Source organism: Phaseolus vulgaris, chromosome 10 (genome assembly GCF_051622355.1).
Source record: "Phaseolus vulgaris cultivar YP4 chromosome 10, ASM5162235v1, whole genome shotgun sequence".
NCBI classification, from domain to species: domain Eukaryota; kingdom Viridiplantae; phylum Streptophyta; class Magnoliopsida; order Fabales; family Fabaceae; genus Phaseolus; species Phaseolus vulgaris.
Window position 1 is genome coordinate 41,759,746 of NC_143507.1, and position 19,168 is coordinate 41,778,913.

Here is a 19,168-nt window from a genome sequence, read left to right on the forward strand (position 1 = left end):
GCTAGTTAGAAGGTCGAAACATTAATAAATCATTAGGCATTTCACTATCAATGTAGCAGATAAGCTAATGTTTAAGGTAGTAGTCCACTTTCGGTTGGTTAGTTAGCCCTTTGCTCAAGCCATCCAAACCCAACAAAGAAGTTTTATTGACAAATATTCTGCTAGTTCGGTTGCCTAGACAGTGGCAGGCACAAATCCTAAATTTTCTCAATCATGTTTTCCTTTTCACACATCCCATGGCATGATGGCCAATGCTTTTTTACCTTTTTCCCCCAATGCTTCTCTACTTTTTACCTCTTCACTTATTGTCCATCATCCCTTTAGGCCATTTTCCATGGACATCCCCATTTTTTTGGCATGCTTAAACTAGTTCATGGATTCACACACATCACTAGTTTAGTGGCTTGAATATGGGGAAAAGAATGGCATTTGGGGTCTTGAGATTGTGTGATTTTTACATGTTATTCTTTTCTTACAATATTTTTTTTACTAATTCAATTTTACTCATTCTATTCATTTTCTTATCACCCTGAGAATAACATGTAGCAGAAAATAATTTATCCTTTTACATCACATGTAGCAGAAAAGTGTTGAAAGCATAGCTTTTGTGTAGCCTTTTGCACCCTAATATGCTTTTTGTCAAAGCCATTGTCTGATTTTGTGCTTTCACTTTGCTAGCTAATGACATCTGAACTAGTAAGACCTTAGCAGGTAAGAAATCCCTCTTCCACCTACATGCTAGAATGGAACAACTTCTTTGAAAAATAGAATGTCTAGGAGGAGATAATGGAACATTGACTAAAAACATAAAACAAAAGAGCTGTTAGGAGAGACAGTTTTTTCAAATTTGTCTGGAAATTGGCGAGTAGAGAATAAATGACTAACAGCCTTACATATAATTGATAGTTTTTATACTTTGCTTTCCTGATTAAGTAAGATAAAAAAACTAACATCCTTACATATAATTGAAACCTGTCTGTGACTGGCATTTTTGCTACTGCTGTGTTACAAATATTCTCATGGTTCCAGCAGTCTCATAACATTACTTACAAATGTTTTGGAAGTTGAAAATTGGAAACAGGGTGAGTTTTTAGAACAAGGAACAAAGGTTGCTTATGTTGAACTACGTTTGTCCACTATCATATCCAACAACCAGCAATTACAACTCATTACAAACTAAAAACTTAAAATTCTTCTTCTCAAAGTTGTTGTACTACATTGGCCAGCAAAATTGTCTCGACAACCAATAAAATTAGAAAGCCTTTCCCAGTGAAGAATGTGTCTCCACAATTTGCAACTGTGCCAGTTATGCACAAGTCAAGTGACCACATAGAGGGGTCCATAGTTCTGATCAGTAGGAGGGCTATTGTTTTGTTGTTGGAGAGAAATATAGGGTATCTCATTTTCCTCCCTCTTTGTGGGTTTGAAAAGGCTTACAAGAGGACCAGATGAAGGACGCCAGTGTTTTCCATCAGAACTTTTGCTGGACTTATACATTGGACCAGAAGAATGAGCATGTCTTTTACCAGTACCACCCTTTGATTTAGAATTGTTGGTGGTTTTTTCAGTATGCTTGCTTTTCCTATCAGATTTCCACCATGAAGCCAGAGAACTTTTCCATGACTTCTTCCCCCTTTTCTCTTTCTCCGATCCTGCTTTCCTCGATTCCTCTGGGTACACTGATGAACACTTTAGCTTTGCTTCCTTTCCATGTTGCTTTGCTTCCTCCAAGAACTAGTCAAAACCACAAAAAACCATAACACAACTTACAACATCAAAATAAACTAGAAACTATCACAACACAACATCAAAATTGTACAACATTTGTTGAAAACTTTTCTGTCATTGTCTCATTTGTTAACAAGTTCACAAAGAGCAGCATTTGTGTTAAAATTCAAGAACCAACAAGTGAAGTACTCAATACCTGGCAAAAGTCTTGTTGCAGATCAAATCCATAGTCATCAAAATGACATTCTTCATATGCTGCTTGTGATGGAGATTTCATCATTTTCCACAAAAACCATAAACTTTGAGATGAACAAGATGAAAAGCAGAAGACCCGAATAGAAGGAAAAGAATGAGGTCTCAAAGATTTTCCAAATTGACTAGATAACTCTTCCTAGGGACAAGAACAGTGGCTCATTGCGAAAGTCCCTTCAAATGGAAAACAATAGCTTCTAACTTTTACATAAAATTAGTTCACATGGGGGAATTTACTAACTTGGATCACCAACAGCAAAGTTCAACAACTCCCCATAAAAATATCAAAGTCACATGGCCAGTTATGGAGATGACAGTAACTGTGGTGGTTGAAATGGCATTGCAGTTTTAGGCTTATCATTCACATTTTTCTGATACAGGAAGAATTGGCGTAAATTAGAAGGTGCATTCATATGAGAAGGGATTGTCTCATATAACATAGTACATCAAATTCAGACTAAACACAAGACAGGCTAATAAAGCCAATGGGAAAATAGTAGAAATTCAAATTGAAAAAAAGGACCACTACAAATAGTATTTGATTTGGCCTTTAGACTCTTAAATTTACAATTGTAATATAAGAAAAAAGTTACACAGAATAATTTCAACTTGAATATAAATCATAAATCCACATAGTTTGATTCTCCACCAAACCAAACATGTTATAAATCCAACTTCACTTTTAATGTAGAAGTGAAATTAAAGAAGCAATTGAAGAAAATGTTTAGTTTTTTATAGTAACCGAACATCCAAATATCCTGACAGAAAAGTGGGTAAATATCGATAATTATTATGACAACCATTTCTTTCCTCATCTGGGACCATACTTAATCACTACATTTCACTTTATCTTCACCTTTTCAAATAAATAAATAAAATCTCATTCTTCACCTAAATTAATTCTTTCAATAATCTTATAATCTTATAAATAAGAAATATCATTTTAACTTTAACTCAATTTTACAAGATCAGGTCATAAATGAGATTTGTAGTTATTTAAATGAGATTTGTAGTTATTTATATAGTAAGAAGTGTCTTTATCGTTAGTCGGTGAGATCTCTAGCACACTCTTTTCACGTTAAAGATGTCAACTCATGTGTGAGACTATATAATGAGTGATATGAGGATTGTCTAATCAGTTCAACAAACTCTGACTATGATAAACTCTAAATGATTCTAATATCATATTAAGAGTGAACTTTAATCTAACTCAACCTTACAAAATCGAAGTTTACATCCATTTATATACTTGTATGCTTTATTCTTGGATGAAAATCCCCTCCATTGACTCCTACTTCACCTAACTTTTTTTTATATCAAGAATGTACAGGTTTAAGACATAGAGAAGAATATATGTAAGTTAGGTCATGATCAAATATAATTAAGAAAATACAAAGTTAATAAACAAATTGAATATTTTTAATAAATCTTCTAATGTTTTTCTAATTATGGTAAAAAATATTTTTATATTTATTTATATTCTATATTATAATATCATTCTTTATATATATTTTTTCTTACTTTCTACTTTATAGTTTCATTGGTTATCAGAAGGAAGGGGTAATTGAAAATAAAATTAATTCACTTTTAGTAAAAAAATATTGAAAATAATTTTATAAATAATGAGTTTGTTGTACTATTTTTACTTGATTTTTTCTAATCTCAATCTGTTCATCTTTATTTCTCTTTAACAAAACTTTTACTTTATTTTTTTAGGTTGATTAAGCTTTTTTTAATCGTATTTTCCTTTATCTATCAATTAGGGAAAATCACTATTTTTCCAAAGGCATAACCTAATTCGATGAAATTAATGTATAACAGAAGTATAAAAAGATGAGTTTGATTTAAAGTGAAAATGGAAGTGAATATTAGCATGATGAATGGGTGCGTCAATTACGCCGCATGTTTGGGAAGTGCCCTATGAGTCTAGGGCCACTCACCCCATTCCTCCAATTTGTAGCTTCTTGCAATAAGTTTTCTACTACTTTTTTAGAAAATAAAAAGGGCATTGGTTATTTCTTAATAATATTTCTATTTATCAACATTTTGTTTAATACTTGTAACCTATAATTTTTATATATAAAGAAAATTCTCTTTTTAACTACTCTCAATTTTTTTTTATATTAATATTTGATTTGATTATATATATATATATATATATTTTCCGTCATTTTTTATTTTTATTTCTTAAAATTTGAAATTTTTCAAAATTTTTAAATTTGAAATTTTTCAAAATTTTTAAATTTAAAATTTTTCAAATTTTCAAACTCTAAAGTCTTTTTGAAACACTTTAAATTTTTGAAAAGTTTAAATTTTCAAGAAATTTTAAATTTCAAAATTTTAAAATTTTCAAAAAATTTAAATATATTAGGTACAAAATTGGAAACAAAATTTTATTTGAAATATTTTATGAAAAATGTATATAAGAATAATTTTCAAATTGAATTGATTTAAGAAGTAGTCTTTAATTTTTATTGGATCTAAATATTTCACCAGGCATAAACCCACCTACTTCTCACTTTCTTTTCTATATACCACTTCCCTTTTTCTTTTCTCTTTCCTTTTCACTTTCATGTAAAAGCATACTTTCATTTTCAGTTCTCTCTCTTTCTATGTTTTGATTAATCTTTGTGGAATCCTAATTTGATCTTTGTCTTATGAAATTGTAATTGAAGTTTGTGACTAGATGGAGGGGAAGGACTTAAGAAAAAGAGTTGGGGGCACCATCACAACAATCGGTAATTCTCTTTATGTGTATTTCAATTTGTGAAACACTAATTTGACATTTTTCTTATGAAATTTTGATTGAATCATGTGACTAGAGGAGGAATAAGGACTCAACAAGAGGAGACATAGGGTAAGTGATGAAAATCCTTGATCTTAAGACGTTGAAAACAATTTTATGGATTTAAATAAAATCATACAAAATAGTGACTAAAATATATTCTCACCTCCTCATGTTTTACGAAAAAAATACTTCCAATCTGATTTACTTATTCACAATCTTGAAACAGAGAGAAACTTCAATTAGAAGAACGGAAAAGGAGGAAAAACATAGAATGAGGAAGACATTGAACCCCAAAACACATTTCTCGTGCGCGTTCCTATCATTGCCGTGCTTACCCTCAAGTGCAAGATTCCAATGTGAAGGAACATTGTTAAGAGCGATGTGTAATCTGGATTCGGTGCGCGCTTCTCCATTGATCATATCTTTTCTTCTTTTGTATATAATATTTTTCATGATTAATGTTGATTGAAGAATTGAAGATGAATTTTTGGTTTATTGCTTAATGGTGTCACATATGTTATAATGAAAAAAATAAAAAAATGTAGATACGCAAGCTCGTGCCTTTGTTCATGCTAGTGTTAATATTTATACCTATATATAAAGGGATTCCCCTCTTTAACTTCTCTCAATTTTTTTCCTATTTTATTCTTATATCAATATTTGATTTTATTTCATTATTATGAGCATTGCATCATTTTCTTTCTTTTTTTAAATTTTAAATTTTTCAAAAAATTTAAATTTTTAAATTTTCAAACCCTAAAGCCTTTTCGAAACACTTTAAATTTTGAAAAATTCAATTTTCAAGAAATTTAAAAAAAAAATTCAAATTTTTAAAATTTTCAAAAATTTAAATTTTTGAAATTTTAAAATATATTAAGTAAAAAATTGGAAACAAAATTTTTATTTGAAATATTTTAGGAAAAATGTATGTAAGAATAGTTTTCAAATTGATTTAAGAACCAGTCTTTAATATCTATTGACACCCTACTTCCCACTTTCTTTTCTATACCCCACTTCCCATTTTTTTTTCTCTTTCATGTAAAAGCATATTATCATTCTCACTTCTCTTTCTCTTTCTATGTTTTTATTAATCTTTATGGAATCCTAATTTGACCTTTGTCTTATGAAATTGTAATTGAAGTTTGTGACTAGATGGAGGGGAAGGACTTAAGAAAAGGAGTTGGGGACACTATCACAACAATCAGTAATTTTCTTTATGTGTGTTTCAATTTGTAAAACATTAATTTGACATTTTTCTTATGAAATTGTGATTGGCGCATGTGATTAGAGGAATAAGAAGGACTCAACAAGAGGCGAAAAAAAGTTGCATGCGCTTCTACATCCACTGGAGAGTGTAGGGAAAGGTTGGTAGTTTTGTTTGTGAATAGGAAAAAAAATGGTTCATTTTTGGATTTCATTGGAAAGGTTAAGAATAAGTGGGTGGCGATGATGGAGGATATGAAAGGGAAGTAGTTGACGATGGTGGTAAAGGATAAGAACGATTTGACTAAGTCTCTCTATGGGTCCAAGACAAAGAAAAGATAAGCATATTTCATTATTTTTTCTTCTTTTGTATATAATATTTTTCATGATTACTGTTGATTGAAGAATTGAGGATGATTTTTTAGTTTATTGCTTAATGGTGTCAAATATGTTGTAATGATAAAAATAAAAAATGTGGATACACAGACGCGAAAGTGCCTATATTCCCGCTAGTGTTAATAATGACAATATTAATCATATTAATAATAATATTAATCATATTAGTAACAATGTTAATCATATCAAGACACATGTTATTTTTATTTCCTGTTTTGTATTACTTTGTTATTGGCTGTTTACTATGCAAAATTTTCTTTTTTAACTCATTCACTAATCCTTTTCTCTTATACTATGTTATTGACAATTCTTTCTACAGATACTGGATCTACTTAAGTGCTCTTTACTGTCCAAGACAACTCTGTCAAATTTCTTCTTTGTAAACAAACCAATCCTGGAGGACTCAAGTTTTCGTATTCCATTCGTTGGATACCCTAGTACTCTCCAAATCAAAGTGAAGATAGTTGTGAGAAAAATCAAATAGAAAGATATTGTTTGCTAACGCACTACTCCTCCCAAAGGTAAAGTGAGAATACTAAAAAGGAAGTCGACAAAATCTTTTGACCCCTCAGCAAACAATATCTTTCTATTTGATTTTTCTCACAACTATCTTCACTTTGATTTGGAGAGTACTAGGGTATCCAACGAATGGAATATGAAAACTTGAGTCTCCAAGATTGGTTTGTTTACGAAGAAGAAATTTGACAGAGTTGTCTTGAACAATACAGAGAACTTAAGTAGATTCAGTATCTTTAGAAAGAATAGTCAATAACATAATATAGAAGAAAAGAATTAGTGAATAAATTAAAAAGAAAATTTTGCAGGTGATAGTAAACAACCAATAACAAAGTAATGCAAAACAGGAATGTAAATTCAGACATTGCATTTGCACTTTCTACTTTATAATTGAAAAACAACACTTATTGGTTGGTTTCGTGGTTATAAAAGAAAACTACGACTACTCATATTTTGAATATGAAAATAGAAAACTAAAAAGGTGTTTGATGGGATAAAAGTGAAGATGGACAAGGGAAGTGGTTGACGGTGGTGGCAAAGGATAGAAACGATTTGACTAAGTATCTTTGCAGGTCCAAGACAAAGAAAAGATAAACATATTTCATTATTTTTTTTCTTTTGTATATAATATTTTTCATGATTACTATTGATTGAAGAATTGAGGATGACTTTTTGGTTTATTTCTTAATGGTGTCACATATGTTGTAATGATAAAAATAAAAAATGTGGATACACAAGTGCGAAAGCGCCTATGTTCCTGCTAGTGTTAATAATGACAATATTAATCATATTAGTAACAATGTTAATCATATCAAGAGGCAAGTTATTTTTCATGTTTTGCATTACTTTGTTATTGGTTGTTTACTATCACCTGCAAAAAAATTCTTTTTAACTCATTTACTAATGTTTTCTCCTATATTATGTTATTGACTATTCTTTCTACAGATACTGGATCTACTTAAGTGCTCTTTATTGTCCAAGACAACTCTGTCAAATTTCTTCTTCGTAAACAAACCAATCCTGGAGAACTCAAGTTTTCCTATTCCATTGTTGGATACCCTAGTACTTTCCAAATCAAAGTGAAGATAGTTGTGAGAAAAATCAAATAGAAAGATATTGTTTGCTGAGGGGTCAAAAGATTTTGTCGACTTCCGTTTTAGTATTTTCACTTTACCTTTGGGAGGAGTAATGCGATTGTTGAAAACATATATAAATTATCAACACTCCCCATAAAAGAATATGTTTTCAACAATCGCATTACTCCTCCCAAAGGTAAAGTGAGAGAATACTAGAAAGGAAGTCGGCAAAATCTTCTGCCCCCTCTGCATACAATATCTTCCTATTTGATTTTCTCACAACCATCTTCACTTTGATTTGGAGAGTACTAGGTATCCAGCGAAAGGGATACGAAAACTTGAGTCTCCAAGATTGGTTTGTTTACGAAGAAGAAATTTGACAGAGCTGTCTTGGACAATAAAGAGCACTTAAGTAGATTCAGTATCTTTAGGAAGAATAGTCAATAACATAATATAGAAGAAAAGGATTAGTGAATAAAATAAAAAGAAAATTCTGCAGGTGATAGTAAACAACCAATAACAAAGTAATGCAAAACATGAAAGTAAATTCAGACATTGCATTTGTACTTTCTACTTTATAATTGAAAAACAACACTTATTGGTTGGTTTCGTGGTTCTAGAAGAAAACTACGACTTCTCATATTTTGAATATGAAAATAGAAAACTAAAAAGGTGTTTGATGGGATAAAAGTGAAGATGAACAAGGGAAGTGGTTGACAATGGTGGTAAATGATAGAAACGATTTGACTAAGAATATCTACGCGTCCAAGACAAAAAAAAAAGATAAGCATATTTCATTATTTTTTTTTTCTTTTGTACATAATATTTTTCGTGATTAATATTGATTGAAGAATTGAGAATTAATTTTTGGTTTATTGTTTAATGGTGTCACATGTGTTATAGTGATAATAATCTCTCTTAGTGGATTCTTATAAAAAGTTAATATAATTATAATTTTTTTAGGTGTATATATTGTCTTAAACTAACAAATATGGGAAGAGTTATGGAATATAAAGAATACTTTGTTGACAATTTGAAAAACGACTTTTAATTTGTATACATCTTTTAAAAGATGTAGGGATTGATTGATTGGGAAAAGGAAGAAGAAGGACATGAGTAAATAATGAAGGAAGAAAGGAAGGTAATTTCATAGGTAGAATAGAGGAGAAAACGTTAAAACCGAAGAAAAAAACCTACCAATTTTTTTCACGCAAAGATCTCAAGAGAAGAGAACCAAAACTTGTAATTAGGGCTACCATTTTTTTGCACATTCAATGATTATAAACTATTTTTTATTTCTTTTGCTTTTTTATTTTAATAATTATAATGACGAATAATTAAAAAGTAGTATTATTAATAAATAAAATGATATTTTATAGTTGTTCGTTTTCAACTTTTTAACTAAACCTTTTTCTTAAATAGTATGCTTTGAGAAATTAAAATAAATTATGTCCACAACATTTTGCAAAAACTTGTTTAAATATAAAAATAAGTCGTGACCATTAGAAATAAAACCCAATGCTAAAATTTATTGTGGCAAATTTTTTTTAAAAAATGTAATTTATTCCAATTTCTTTTAGAAGAAAAATTGTTTACTAAAATTGGCCAAAATCAGAAATGAGAAATAAAAATGCTAATATTCCATATTTCTTCACAAAAAGTAGGCACATTCATCTTTAACTTTTCATTCTTATATGCAGATTGCCATTAATCGGATCAAAGTTTTACTGCAAATTACGTTTGTACGTATCTTTTTGTTTTTGTTAGATACGTCAATGGTTTAATCGGATATAATTTTGGCATTCTAAAAAGCATAACGTAGCCAAGCAGCATGTGCAGTGTGAGAAAGACTTAGGGACAAACCTCAAAACATTTAGAAGAAAATCACAAGTAGCAAACATGTAACTTCTTAACATTCAGCACCAAGAAGCTGGCAAAATAGACACAAAGGAGTAAAATCAGCCCATAGTAAACGCAGCCTCCATGTCCATCATTTCCCTATACAAATTCTGTTAGACAGAACAACCTAAGCAGAACATATAGAACCAGTTCCAGGAGAACACTTTGTGGACCCTTTTACCTCCTATAAAGATTTTTTTACCTATCATCACAGCTGAAGCAGAGGTAACGCCATTACAACCCCAAAGATGGAGAAGAGTAATAACATCATCCATGTTGGAAATGGTTTTCTGTTTTTCCTCATATCCTTCAAACCATCTACTCTTCTCACGTCTTCTCCTGAGGATTCTAATTTGTTCTCCAAAACTGACTTTGAACTCTTGTCAGGAGAAGCCTCTGATGAGACCCGCTCAGCAGCCTGTTCAGAAAGTTGTTGCTGGTTGTACTTCTCCACATACTCAGGGAACATCTTCCTGAATGTTGCGCTGCGTGGAAAATTATCAAAACACCAGGAATCAGTTGTGAAACACAAATTACAGAGACATTGCTCACTTCTATCTTGAGTTCCATCTGAGTAGCTGGTGCAAAATACTTACTTCTTAGAGTTGAAAGAAAGGGAAGATTTAGCTAGACGTTGCTTCTCAGCTGTGGTTGTGTTTACGCTGCCAGTGGTTGGACTGTTGTCCATCTGCAAAACAGAAGTCTGTCAGATATCGAAAAGCTCTTGACTGGAGACTGCATACATGGTGAAGTATCAACTGCACAGATTAACCATAGGAGTCTACTAATGAACTTTATTAGCTATGATCACCTAGCACTTGTAAAATTGGAAAATTGAGTTAGCTTTTTTTTTTGCTACAATATATACAAAAAAAAGAGTGATATTGTTGGACTCTTGAGTTTTGTGTCAGTGGTAGAATAAGTCCATGGCAATGTTGAAGGTCACAGGTTTAACTCTAGCCCCACCCACCAGTCCACCATCCACATAAAAAAACCCAGAAAATCAGCAATAAAAAGAGAGAAATGCCTTCAGAGCAAAAAGCAGCCACATGAAATGGAAGAAACCTAAAGTTCAATTACAATAAGGAAACTACAACATACCATGAACGAAAGAAGTCCTGTTAATATGCTGCATTCGTAAATTGAAAACATCAGTATAAAACTATAATTAAAAATCAACATCTACTGTTATTCACAGATATATCAATTCTGCATGAAAAAGAATATATAAACATTTTCAAAAGTCAACGGAAAAATGAAAAAGAAAACAAAACTAGAACTTCATAACTAGAGCTTTCTGACCTTGATACAGACCACATGGGATTCCAACTTTCAGGATGAACTGCATACGCAACAAATACCACGTAAGTATAAAATTGTAATATGGGTTACTCGTAATATTATTTGTTTTGGGATCTAACAGATAAAAGAACTTACAGTCGCTCATAGACAAACAGATCTTTTTTTGTGTCATGAACCGTCCATTAGGTGTAGTCATGCTACATTAGAGAAAGTTGTAACTTGGTCAAAATTAAAATGAAATAGATAGATGAAAAATAGAATGAACAAGCATGCTACGGCAAGAAGGATCACCTGATTCCAGGAGGTTTATATGGATATTCAGGAGGAAACTTGATTTTTCCATAGTAATATCCACCTAAAAATGGACCAAAAAAACATAAATACTATATAAATGAAGATATGATTACTTAAATTGGGATATTTCGGAATGACAAAACACATAATGAAATGGTCAATATGCAATGATCAAACCAAACCTGCAAAAGGTGTTCCTTCACTTCCCTCCAACACATAATCTGATGATACATTAGCATACAATAAGGTCAGTATCAAGTATCAACCATTTCATAACAAACAACTTAAAATAAAATTGCTGACATTAGCATGGAAATAAGCACTTAAAAGAAGAATAAATAAGAAAAAATGAAATAAATTTCTCTCATGAACAAAATCTAGATTCTGAAAAAAGCTAAATTTATCTTATGCACAAGTTATTTTTAGATCATAGAGGAAACTTCATTTCTTTCTTCTTCTTTTTTTCTATAAGTACTTGTAGCCAAACTATCCAAAGGTCCAAACACATATATATGATGTCATATCTTAAAGGTTCAACATTTATTTTCTTCTTTCTAAACATTAAAGCTCAATATAAATTAATATAAGAAATGTAGCAGCGTGTGAAACAAACTTACGCCACTCAAGAATATCACTCGGTGAAGGACGAGCCACAACATGAGAAACTGGCTCCTGCATATACAATTTAAAGTTAAGCATTATCCACTTGACATATTTTTAAATACTATAATTTATTTATCTTTTTATTGCAATAAAAAGGAAATTCCATGTCAATGATTGAAACTGACCCAAACAATCCACCATAGTAAATTATGCATTTTAGACTAACTAATCATGCCAAAAAAAATATGAGACAGAAGGAGAAGAAGTGACATAACAGACAAGAATAACTACATGGATCGAGCAACAGAATAGGTAATAAGCATACACACTTTGAACCCAAAATAAAATAGTGAAGCACAATTTTAAATGACAAAAGATGCTACACGTACTTTACAAAGAGCTCTATATTCCTTCTGAAGGCGCTTGATGCATGATTTCTCCGCCATCCAACAAATTAAGCACGGTATCAAGAACAAGGCCCTACGCTATGCTCTGTTATTTTATGCTCAAATGCAATTTTTGTTTCCAGAAAAAACTGATCAAGAAAATAAATATTAATAAATTGAATATATAATAGAGAAAGACACAATAAGAATCCACTGTAAAATAGAAATGAAAATTAAAAAAAAAAAAACGCCACAAAACAAAAAGAAGTATATTCTATGTAAATAAAATGGGGATGGAGACGCACATTCATGCGTGTGTACTGACATACACAAATGCACAAACTGAAACACACAAACACTGCAAACTGTCATCATTTAATTTCAAGGATCAAACTATTATTTGATGCCGGGAGTGGAATTTGAACAAAACTAGCCAATCATTGAATTCTCTTTTAAACAGAATTCAACACATCACTATTGGCCCGCTAATTTGTAAACTGTTTCGTCATATGACTAACTTTCTCTCTCTAAAGATCCACTAAGAGCAAGAACAAGGGGAGGAAGATATGCCGCATAAGAGCCAGAACAAAAATATATTTCTCTCTCTACAAAAACCATACAAGAGCCTTAAAAGGTTTGAATTATCACAATTCACAAGCCTATAGGCTGTCCCTTCAGAAACATAAAACAGCATCTATTGAATTCACACACAGCAACACATACTCCCCTACACTAGCCCGAGAATTTTAAGGAATGCTTTTAGAATTACACTATCACCAAATTCCCATGAATATGTTCTTAAAAGCAGACCGCTCCTGTAAATTACACTAATAACCAACAAACAACAGCAACCAAAATTTCTTTATTTCTCAAGATATACCTATATATTGGCAAATTCTAATTGTACAAACCCTGCACACGCTAAACAAACAATTTCTGCTCCCAATCACTGTCAGAAAAAGTCCTACCCTAAATTACAGCATCTCCCTAGAATTCCTCCTTTAAATATTACGCCACTCCGATTCCACAACTTCAACGCCATGTCACTGAACTAATTCTACCCACACAACCATAAATTGATTCTCCGGGCGATGCACTTCCCATTGTTTCCACCACGAATTCTAAGATCAAGAATACATCCATAAATAAAACCAACACAATCAAATGATAAAGATCAAACCCCGATCAAATCCCAAAATGAAAAAAAAAATAAAAAAATAAATCGATAAAAAGAATACACGAGAAATTGAAATCTGCAAATTAAACAAACGAAAACCGGAATTGATTAATTCGTGTAAGTCGGCGTCGAGAGAAAGAGGTGGGGGAGGAAATTGACCTGAGATCCAATCTCTAGTTGTCCCAATTCGACGCAGAAGAATTGGTTACGAAATCGGCGTTTAATTATTTTTCCCCCTTTCGGTTACGAAGACAGAGAAGCGAAGGGAACAGAGTTCCGAAACGACGGCGTTTAGAGCAGAGTCTAGAGAGAGAGGACGTGAAGCTGCGTTTCCATAGTTATATTATTGCTCCGCTGGATCGAGTGTTATACAACACTTTCTCCATCACATTTTTCAGACTGAACCTTCCTCTCTAATTCACAATTTTATCCCTCTTTACCCTTCCCACGTCGCTTTCACACCCGAGGGTGTTTCCGTACTTTCATGTCCCGTCCATTCATGGAATTTTCTTAGCCGTAGGATTTGTGGTACCAGAATTTGACTCTGGCTCAGATATCTCTTTACTGTTACATTTTTTTTAGTGGACCGTGAACGGCTAAGATCGCGTTCTTCCGAAATAGAATCCCAATTACGATGCATGAAAAATATATCATCAAAATCAGAAAAATTACTTAATTAATAACATTCAGACCAAATTTAAAATTACTTTGAATTTTTTTTTATTTTAGCTATAATTTTTATAATATTATCAATTTTATATATGTTAACATTTAAATGATTAAATTAATGACCCTTTAATTAGGTATCTCGACTAGGTCAATAACAGACTAATTTTCAACCACTTTACGTTAGTAACAAATTATATATATTTTAGTTTATTTGTTTAATGAAATCTCTACTTTAATAAAGGATTTGTTATTTCTACCTAATTCCTATTCTCCACACCAACTCTTGCAACTTCTTGCAGAAAAAAAAAAGTGAGAAATAACAAAGAAAGACAGTGATAGAATTTACCACATCACGTGAGCCATTAAATAGGTGTATTTCAAGTTTCAACCATCTTCTAATAGAACAGAAACAGCAATTCACCTCGCAAATGTTCTTTTCTTTTGTGAAGGTAAAATGCATAGATATAAACAAACCTTTGCTACTTGTCACAATATGTGGTGAATGAAATCATCATAAAAAGTATATTATAAATACAAAATTGTAGAAGGCTATGTATGAAGGATGGTCCATTATTTCTGCATTACGTGACTGTGACAATGCATTGATGATATATCTAATAACGACCAACTGTTAACACCTACACGTTGATGGTTTATAAGTACTACACGACTCATATACATCAATGGCATAGCGAATTTCTTAAGAGGTTCTAGAATATGATCCAACTATGAACAACCAACAGATTTTTACTGGTTCTTGAGTTACCCTTTTGTAAAAACAAGAGTTTTAATCTGAATAACATGGAGAAAGTGCAGAAAAGTATGAACTTATGTATCATAATCTATTAAAAACAAAGAAAAATGAAAGTTCTAGCAGTCTCACACTGAGAAGAATGGCAGGGGAAGAGAAGTTCCACTTGGGGGTTCAAATTTGAAGTCACTCCAATGCTAACTTAAGCCAAATGAAGTTCTGAATTTTCCTTTTCAGAGGAGATGGTATATGAGTGGTGTTCAAAGATGGAAAAGGCTCACAAATTAGAGTGACTTTTCAGCCAAATATGAGAGTTTGAGAGTGAGAATTTGGCTCTGAGACCACAAGCTTTCCATGCATTTTCATAGAAATCAACCAAAGCAAACAATTTTACATCCATGCAAATCATCTCCTCTCCTTCCTTCACCACAGTACACTGAACAAAGTCTAAATCTGGTGTTTCCTTTATTGGATCTTTTTTATTTTCAATTTTCATGGTGATGATTAGGCAAAAAAGATAAGAAACTTTTGAGTCTTGCATCTTTTTGTCTGCCTAAATGAAACAAATTGGGTGGCAAACAGTGCAAAAGCTACTATTACTTTCTTAGAAAAACTAAACCTGAAAGAAAAGCTGAAGTGTGCTTCTGATGCAAGCTTCATTGTGTACTTAAATGCCATATCAATAATTGCAGCAGCCAACAACATCTCTTGCACCTTTTGATGGAAGTCATGTTTTCTCACAGAGCGTGTGTCAAGCATGCTCCAGCAAGGAAGGAACCAGGTGTGAACATCCACGATTTGCTTTAGCTGTTGCCTGAAGTTTTGGTTGAATCTTATCATGTACATCACCTTCCGAAGGAAATTTGGATCCATAATCATAATAGTTTATCTGAGTTGAGTTTGGAGACTCGTCTAAATCAAAGTAGGTTCATCGTACATGTGTGTGATATGTTATAGGTATTTGCTTTATTGAGCTTCTTGCTTTCATATTAACCTAGTCATTTTGACCTAGGATATCTTGTCATAATCGTTTTTTGGTCTTCCTACATCTTTTTTTATCATCACTAAGTAAGCATTCTTTGAACTTATTTGTGAAATTGATTACATGTCTATTTAGATGACGTGTTTGGATTTGATTAGAGTGAAAGAGAAATTAGGTTAATATATAGATTTAAAAGGTAGAAATATACAATATTAAATTGATCTCCATCACATAATAAATTATTATATGAACAAATATCACTTCAAGTTTCATAAATTCTCAATATATACATTCTCTTATATCTTTAATTAATAAATATCCTAGCATAACTATTTAACTAGTTATTATGAAACTTAACAAATTTATATATATTATTAGTACAACTTTTTTAAATTAAAAAATGTATAACAATTTTTTAAAACTGTACAATTAATTTAATTAGACAATATGGAAGATAACAAATGTAAATTACATATTTACATTTAGATTAATTTTTTATTTTCTATAATTTTTTTAATAATAATATATTAAAATTTACTTAATTACAACATATTTGATATCGTTAAAGTCAACAATCATTAAAGTCAACAATGTTTATTAACATGGGAGGGTGAATCACAGATGAACACAATAAGAAGGAAATTATATATATGTAAATAATAAATATCATTGGTTCCTGAAAATCAAAAGAAGGTCAGGAAAAGTTAGCTTTTCAATTTGACCCTTTTTACATATATTAATTATTATATAAATTTAACTAACATAAATATTTTAATAAAATGAAATAATAATAATTAATAAAATTGATAATAACATAAAAAAAATTAAAACAAAAATATTTAGTTATTTATAATAAACAAATTATATAATATAATAATAATTATTATAAATATAATAATACCATTTAAATTTAATATAAAATTCTTTTCTAATTATAATTTCAAATTTATGAATATTTTAATTATTTATTTCTATGTAATAATTTATAATTTCTACATATATCTATAATTTTACATGTAAATTATTTTTCGTCAAGTAACTCGTATTTTTTTTCAAAATTAATTATCGGAAATAACTTACATAATTTTAATTCATCCAAATCTACACAAAAATACCTACTATTTAATTATTCTATTTTTTAAAGATAAAAATAAATTTATAATCTTATATTTTACATCTTTAAAAAAAAATAAAAACTCTCATAACTATCACATTACTCACAGATTTAAATAAACTTTGCTCACAAATTTGCTCTAAGATACCTTAATCTAAACACACTCAATTTCTTTATATTTTCCTCATACTTTTTTCTCGAATTATTACATTCACTTCTTCATATCCTCATACATCTCTTCTCCAATCCAAACAAAACCTCAAGTAATACCTAACAAACATGTTGTATTATCCGGTTCTATGTTTAATATTAAACAGGTGATTAATTTTTATGTCAATTTTGATTTACTTTATTAAATTTTACAAATTTACAATTTCTCTTAAATATTTTACAATTATTTATATTTCAATTTGATTTAATTTTATCAAAATTTATTTTCAACAATTTTACATATACTCACAATGCCATATAATTCATATATTTTTTCAATTAAGTTCACATACCATTTTAGAAAATAAATAATCAAATTTTATTTTAAATTACTTTTAATCACAATAAATAATTATAATCTTACAATTTATTAATTAAAAAAATTATTAATTACAACCATCATATCTTTTACATAATTTCAATAAAAAAATTCTTCACTTTTTACATTTTTATTTTAAATTTAAACAGTCTTATCTTTTATTCTCAATTCCCTTGGATGCATCCCTCAGTCCAAACAAATAATTTAAATAACTTCAGATAAGTGAAAGTTTTTTAAATATAATGTTTAGTTGGATCCGAAGAAAACCAATTATAGTTTCATTGTGAAGGAACCACCACACAAGTCTTTATAAGTGAAAAATTGATTTTCTTTGTGACAGGGGAACCGAAGATGCACTAAATAGTTATGCAAAACACACTTGTCACCATGTGGCTGATCACATGACCTCTCTGAACTTTCTGTCTCCTTTTTTCTGTTTTTCACCAAATCCCAAGGCTACACAGTACAACACACATCAGTAACAGCACGTGATTCCATGGCATCAAATCCCAAATTTCAGATTTTTACCATTTCATTTCCAAACTGTACCAGGAAGAAGCATAGATGAACACTGATTCACTTGAATTGAACCTCATTGATTTGAAGACTCTCAGCCACAATGAAGGGCTGGTCCTTGCCACTGGCACCTCTTGCTTTCACACTGTTGCTGCTGTCAACATCAGATGCCACTGCTGAGGTTACCTCTTTGCCACTCAGAGTAAGGTCACCTTCTCATCAAGCTCTGAAAGATTTGAGGGGTCATAGAAGAGATCTTCCAAAGCAGGTGGAGTCATGCTTCAGAGCAATTCCCCCAAGCAATTCAAATCCAACCCAAAACAAGTAACTCATACAGTTGCATGCACTGCAATAACAGTATCAGAACTAGCACTCTCTTACTTTTAGTTTTAGTTTTTCATTGTTCTGATAAATTTACAGATAAAACTGTCTCTCATCAATTGCCAATCATCATGTGTTTGCTTACTACTTTACAATTTTGTTAGTCAAGCTTCTTCACTTATATGACATACTGATATACTTAAATCTGTTCCTTTTCTGTTTTCTCTCTGCCCTATGCAATTCATGGATGAACAGAAGCCCCAAAGGAAAACTAAAACAAGTTATTTTAGTAAACAATTTATTGATTGTTTATTTGCTAAATTTATAGCAAAGAACATATTCAGAAGTTAAATTATGAGGGTTGCTGAAGCAAGTTGAAAAGATGACAAAGATATTGAATATTAGTACTGAGATTTGATTTTTTTCTGAAAATTCTATCAGTGTAGAAAGTGAAATTTTGCTAAAAATCTCATGTAACAGTGTGGTTGGAAATGATTTGATAAAGTGGATGATCACGTTATGAAGTCCAAAATCGTGGAACTAAGAACTAAAAGACTTGAAAAATCACATTGAATGTGTGCATTAGCATGTTTGGTAATGCATTAATGAGTTGTGTTTTATAAACAGTTCACTTCAAGTTTAATCAATGATTCAGAAACTAATATT

The 19,168-nt window shown here is 30.8% G+C and overlaps 2 protein-coding genes across 2 annotated transcripts; both read right to left on the reverse strand.

Moving 5' to 3' along the window:
• Nucleotides 1–889: 889 nt before the first annotated feature.
• Nucleotides 890–2,681, reverse strand: LOC137819534 (uncharacterized). The gene is made up of 2 exons (XM_068623412.2): nt 1,925–2,681; nt 890–1,734 (listed from the first exon to the last, which is right to left on the reverse strand). The coding sequence occupies exons 1-2, from the start codon at nt 2,006–2,008 to the stop codon at nt 1,318–1,320; spliced, it is 501 nt and encodes a 166-aa protein (XP_068479513.2). The 5' UTR covers nt 2,009–2,681; the 3' UTR covers nt 890–1,317.
• A 7,129-nt stretch (nt 2,682–9,810) lies between these two features.
• On the reverse strand, nt 9,811–14,035 carry LOC137818144 (ubiquitin-conjugating enzyme E2 34). The gene is made up of 10 exons (XM_068621396.2): nt 13,780–14,035; nt 12,447–12,592; nt 12,072–12,126; nt 11,637–11,675; nt 11,452–11,515; nt 11,296–11,357; nt 11,161–11,200; nt 10,960–10,987; nt 10,455–10,546; nt 9,811–10,343 (listed from the first exon to the last, which is right to left on the reverse strand). The coding sequence occupies exons 2-10, from the start codon at nt 12,501–12,503 to the stop codon at nt 10,067–10,069; spliced, it is 714 nt and encodes a 237-aa protein (XP_068477497.2). The 5' UTR covers nt 12,504–12,592; nt 13,780–14,035; the 3' UTR covers nt 9,811–10,066.
• Nucleotides 14,036–19,168: the final 5,133 nt, after the last annotated feature.

Coding starts and splice junctions, on each gene's coding strand:
- LOC137819534 (XM_068623412.2), bottom strand. CDS start 2,008: ATGATGAAATCTCCATCACAAGCAGCATATGAAGAATGTCATTTTGAT. Junction 1,735..1,924: donor TGCAACAAGACTTTTGCCAG/GTATTGAGTACT, acceptor GGTTTTGACTAG/TTCTTGGAGGAAGCAAAGCA.
- LOC137818144 (XM_068621396.2), bottom strand. CDS start 12,503: ATGGCGGAGAAATCATGCATCAAGCGCCTTCAGAAGGAATATAGAGCT. Junction 11,676..12,071: donor GAGTGATATTCTTGAGTGGC/GTAAGTTTGTTT, acceptor ATGTATCATCAG/ATTATGTGTTGGAGGGAAGT. Junction 11,516..11,636: donor TGAAGGAACACCTTTTGCAG/GTTTGGTTTGAT, acceptor GTCCATTTTTAG/GTGGATATTACTATGGAAAA.